The sequence below is a fragment of the Acanthisitta chloris genome, unplaced genomic scaffold, assembly GCF_000695815.1.
Source record: "Acanthisitta chloris isolate BGI_N310 unplaced genomic scaffold, ASM69581v1 scaffold4936, whole genome shotgun sequence".
NCBI classification, from domain to species: domain Eukaryota; kingdom Metazoa; phylum Chordata; class Aves; order Passeriformes; family Acanthisittidae; genus Acanthisitta; species Acanthisitta chloris.
The window spans coordinates 7,489-13,180 of NW_008678556.1; the positions used below are offsets into that span (position 1 = coordinate 7,489).

General features: G+C 41.4%; 1 protein-coding gene across 1 annotated transcript; it reads right to left on the reverse strand.

The window, feature by feature from the left end:
• Positions 1 to 229: 229 nt before the first annotated feature.
• LOC103804314 (phosphatidylinositol 3-kinase catalytic subunit type 3-like) lies at positions 230 to 3,477 on the reverse strand. The gene is made up of 3 exons (XM_009076923.1): positions 3,295 to 3,477; positions 2,648 to 2,791; positions 230 to 499 (listed from the first exon to the last, which is right to left on the reverse strand). The coding sequence occupies exons 1-3, from the start codon at positions 3,423 to 3,425 to the stop codon at positions 358 to 360; spliced, it is 417 nt and encodes a 138-aa protein (XP_009075171.1). The 5' UTR covers positions 3,426 to 3,477; the 3' UTR covers positions 230 to 357.
• Between the last annotated feature and the right edge of the window lie 2,215 nt (positions 3,478 to 5,692).

Below are 5,692 nucleotides of genomic sequence, written 5' to 3' on the forward strand. Positions count from 1 at the left end.
GGCTTCCAAAAGAAACCAGACTGTCCTCACAAGCTAACTCTTATGAGATGCTCTTACTACACCTGATGGAAACTTGACTTCAGGCATCTTCAAGGCATATTCACATTTTCATTCTTTACAAAGAATTAGGATGCTAAGAATGCTAAGTGCATTAGAAGGTACTTACTGTGCCCTTTTAAAAAATACTTCAGAAGCAAATGAGTATGACCTGGTTGATTCCTTTGTATGTATCCTGTGAAATATCTACACAACCAAAGGAAGAAAGTCTTCTCATGGACACTAGACAACATGGAAAGCCTGTCTTCATCTCGTTCCAGTGAAAGTGCAGTTGGTCACATACATTTTAAAGGTCACGTGCTATTCCATTACCTTTGCCAAGCGGCTCATTTGGTCTTCAGAGACTGTGCTGCTGGTTCTTCCAGGAGTTCTGGTGGGCTCTGAGCCATCAGCTTCTACATTGGGCCAGACTTTCAAATCATGCATTCCTTGTCGAAACATACTGCAAGGAAAAATGGGGAATCACTTCAAAAAAATTCAAAATAATACAGCTGTCAGGAATCAAAGTACACCAGCAGCTGCAAGACAGTTTCCTCTGCCAAACTACAAAACTGCTGATTTAACTGAACCACTGACTTGAACCTCGTGCTCTCTAAAGCCTTCATTTTTATTGGCACACAGAGTTCAGAAGAAAATAAAGTCTCAGATAACTTACTTGGCAAGAAGAAAAACGGGTAATTCCCAAAGTCAGTGGGGTAGTACAAACGCAAACTAAGGACAGAGCTCAACCTTCATAGTTTTATTATTTGTAATGAAGCAGAAAGTATTACTCTTGACTTGCAAATTATAATAATATCTTTAGGTCTGCCAGACTGAAAAAAAAAAACCCTAAAAAATTTACATACATTTCCTTTGAAGATCAACTGACATTAAGCAGCATTCTGAGTTTCCAAATTAAAAAAACAACCCAATACCAAGAAAAAAAGCCCACAACCTTCCACACAGCATTTTGTTCATCTATGCTTGAAACTGAATTACTAATAGAAACTGTGCAGTGAATAGAACATCTTTTTTCTGCAAAACTTTGCTTCCCTTGCACATTTGTGCTGAACTACCTATAAAAGATGCTCCAAGAAACCAAGTGCATTACCTTTCCCAATAAGAGCTGATCACAACTCTAATGACTTCAGGTAAATACAATTGGAAGGAACATCTTAAAAAGTCAACTATTAAAAATAAGAAATAACAATTAGAAGGCCATCTGACCTTGAATTTACACATCACTTTATGGAACACGACTACAAAGATTGCCATTTATAAACTACAAAATTCCAGAACTTTGTTGATTTCTATCCATCTACTTCCTCCACATCCCACACGTGGGAAATAAGATTTATAAACTAATTTTACTTTCTTTCCAGGTACTATGCTCTATGCTTTAAAAACTTCCACCAGTGTTTGGAGCATAGTCCAGCTGATCCAGTTCAATTTTCTCCCGTAAGACAATGCGAATCTGTTATGTCAAAGCAATATTCTCAATAACAGATACAACCTCTCTCTACACTTTCTGCATTCAAGCATCATTAGAACAGCTTTCCTAATGCTATCTAAACCTTTCCTGCACTTCAGTTTAACTTTATTACCTCATATCCACTAGCAAGACACGACAGGCTATTTTTCCCCATTTTCCAACACTATGTACATACTAGAAAAGTGCTCATAGGGCCTTTTTTTCAGCCTCACTCATCTTTACATCTCCCTCCATCACACCTATTGGCTAAACATTCAATAATAGGGACTTTCAGTAGCCAGTGACTTGCTTCAAGTCAGTTGTATAGAACAGAACACAGCCTAGCTGAATAGACCAGCGAGTAGGAGGACACAACATTGCCCCGACACACATATTTGTAAACTGTTCATGTATTCAATGTTGTCTGCATGTTTTACAGTAGCATCACAATGCTGACTGACTCCAAACCATAAATCTTTTCCTCTGTTTACCTAGGCAGCTGCCTCCCCTTCTGTACTTGATAATCAATTGCAAAAAGTACCAGTGCCTCAATTTTCCTTAAATCTAAACATTCTATTTTTTCAGTCCCCTTTGCACTTACTTAAGGTCCTTTTGATGTACTGCTCACCTTCTAGCACACTTGTAATCCTTTTCAGCTTAATTTTACAATCCACAACTTTACTAAACACTCTGTATTGTATCACAAAATATTAAATTTGGCAACCCCTGACTTACTGAGTAACACTTTATTCTGTATCAGTAATACGGCATTAATAGCCCAAATGTAAGCCAATGAAATCAATTACTTTAAGTAATCAGTACTGGCATCCATGTACTACAAAAGTATAGATATGAAGTGATTTCAGCATTTGCTGCCTTAAAATCCAAGCTTACAGATTCTGAGGGGAAAAAAGCTAAATTTTGATGCTATACAGAACTCTTCTTTTATAAAGCACTGTAGCACATAGGAAATTACACTCAGAAAGAAACAGAGCAAATCATCTTTGTATCTGATTTTTCAAACATATAATTTTTACATTTTTTAAAACAACAATTCCACCTCTCATAACCACTACCACAGCTACTTTATTATTCACAAGTGAGCTTCAAATCTGCACCATAGAAGAAAAAACAGTATACCCATATTTCCCAAAGAGTGAGACCGTTGTTCCTCCCACAGGAACTGCTTTACCAGGTCCATATACATCCCAGATGGTCAGAGCCACCTGTGCATTGCGGGGCAAGTCTGGGTACTTCACAGGCAGTTTCAGCCACTCATTCCAGCTGCAAAGAAACACTTTTTATTAGTCATAAACCTTTAAAATTCAAGTTACTCTGTATTAGTTTATACAACATAGATTCTCCTCAGAATATGAATTTCTAAGGGCAAATGAAGTATTTTCCTGTGGGCTTTCAGTCATGCTCAAGACAAGTATTTGAATGGTTAAAGCCTAGAGAGGAAAATATTCTGTCTTTATGTCTAAGTAACAAGAATCAGACTGTCAGCAAACAGCATGAACATATGCTATTCCAGGCCTCAATAGTTACTTAAGTAGTAAGTCATGCCCAAACATGCAAGTAACAGTTTTATCACCTATTACATAGAAGGTTGGTTTTATGTTATCAGCCTAACACCAACCACACAGACACTTGAAAAAACATAAGTCATTTGAAGGAGAAAATAGAAAACAAATCTTTCTGATGAAAATAAAAATATATTTATCTCTATATATAACTCAATGTCTCGGTAACTAAGGGGAATATGAAATAAAAGACAAGTCACTTACTTCCATCTAGTGCTAAAAGCCTTGTAGGAAGTTCTTACTGGAAGAGCAAGAGGCTTTCCCTCTGCAAACACCTGACAAGTTACATACAAGTCAGAGCAAGTTTCTTGATACAGTCCTGAGAACTTCAGCATTGGATCTTCTAAGAGGGCTTTGTAACTCTTCTGCTCTCTTTTCCCCTCCAGACTTCCTCTATGGGGGGACCAGGGGAGGAGGAGGAAAAAGAGAAAATATAAATTAAAATTTATTTTATCCATAGTAGAAATCCTACCAAACATCCACATACACTATTTAGATTACCCAGTACTGAGCTATTCTCACTTTGCATTACTTGTTGGTAGCGAAATCCAAGTATGAGAGAAGAACTCAGGATGTGAAACAATGAACAAATAGAAAAGGTAGTGCTATACTGATTTAGGGGTAGAGGGGAATAGCAGGGAAGGCAACAGCAAGAGAGTGCAGCGAGACGGCAAGAGAGCGTGGCAAATAGGGCAGGCAAACAGGAGTGGGGCGGCAGTCTGCACAGCCGTTCACACAGGCAGGACACAGAGGCAGGACATAGGATTGCAGAAGCCAGTCTCTGACAACCTCACTAGAAATGGTCCAGCCATGGTTTCCACTCACTCCAGAGCAACTGCCAAAAGCAACACAGGGACCTAGACAGATCGCAGAAATTGACAAGCAGCCGTCCAGGTCTCTGGCTGCAGTGAATGCTTAAGCCTGGCAAAGATATCCAAGGGCAACAGAAAGGATGCATGTATAAGGTGTGAACAGGTAAGGGATCTACTCGGCATGGTAGAGGAGATGAAGGATGTAATGAGGGTGGTAAGAAACACACTTAACTGCAATATGTGTGCCCTGGCTGTGGACTTGCAAAAACAGGTAGTAGAATTACAGGAGACAGTCAGAAGACTAGTAGACATCTGGCTATGAGACGGCCAGAAGTACTAGGGGGTCAATAGTTGGCTGAAACAATGGTGCCAGAGTCAAGGCCTAGAATACTCTGACCTTGGGATATATACAGGCAAGCCTGGTCTGACCAGAACTGATGGGGGACACTGGACAAAAAAAGGGGAAAAGTGTCTTTACTCAGGGGCTTGCAAAACTTGTGGAGACACCTTTAAACTAGATTCGCTGTGGGAGGGGGCACCTTTCATCCCGATCCTGCTGATTGAATGCCACCACCTATGATGGAAGCCCAGAACACAGCAATGCAACTGGTGAGACCCCAGCCAGTGTGTTGGGTTCATCCAGAGGCCGGCTCAAATATCTCTACACGAATGCACACAGTATGGGCAACAAACAAGAGGAACTACAGATGTACACGCATCTGTGTAGATATGATATTGTGGGTACCACAGAGACATGGTGAGATGGCTCCTACGACTGGAGCGTTGGAATATAAGGGTTTAGGCTTTACAGGAAAGACAGGCTGGGGACATGAGGAGGAGGTGTAGCTCTATATGCCAATGAACAACTGGAAAGCGTGGAGCTCAGCCTAGGGGCAGATGAGGAATTAGTCAAGAGTCTGTGGGTCAAGATTAAGGGCAGGGTTGGAGCAGGAGATGTTATAGTGGGGGTATGCTACAGACCACCTGATAAGGAGGAGGGTGTAGATGAAGGCCTCTATAGACAGATGTAATTAGCCTCCAGCTCGCAAGCTCTAGTCCTCATGGGAAATTTCAATCACCCCGGTACCTGTTGGGAGAGCAACATGGTGGTGCATAAGCAATCCCAGAGGTTCCTTAAATGTGTTAATGGTAACTTCCTCACATGGATGATAGAGGAACCAACAAGGAGAGTAGCTGTGCTGGACCTTGTGCTCACCAACAGGGAGGAGCTGGTGAGGAACGTGGTGCTCCAATGCAGCCTTGGCTGTAGTGACCACGAGATGGTGGAGTTCGAGAACCTCAGGGTGGTAAGGAAGGTGCACAGCAAACTCACTGCCCTGGACTTCAGGATAGCAGACTTGGGCCTCTTTAAGGACCTTCTTGGCAGAGTCCCTTGGGATGAAGTGCTGGAAGGCAGAGGGCCCAAGACTGCTGGCTGATATTCAAAGATCTACTACTCTAAGCTCAGGACTGATGTATCCAGACATGGAGGAAATCAGGCAAAAATGTTAGAAGGCCTCCATGGCTGAATAATCAAGTGCTGAAGAAACTTAAGAAAAAAAAAAGAAAAGAGGCCTTCAGGAGGTGGGAGGACAAATGAACTGGGAAAAATACAGCAAAGCTGTAGGAGAAGCTAGAGACAGTCAGGAAAGCTAAGACACAGGCGGAATTGATGCTATCCAGGGACATTAAGGATAACAAGAAAGGGTTCTACAGGTATGCCAGAGTAAAAGGAAGGCTAAGGATAATGCGGACCCTCTCCGAAAGGAAACAGGAGAACTGGCTACCCT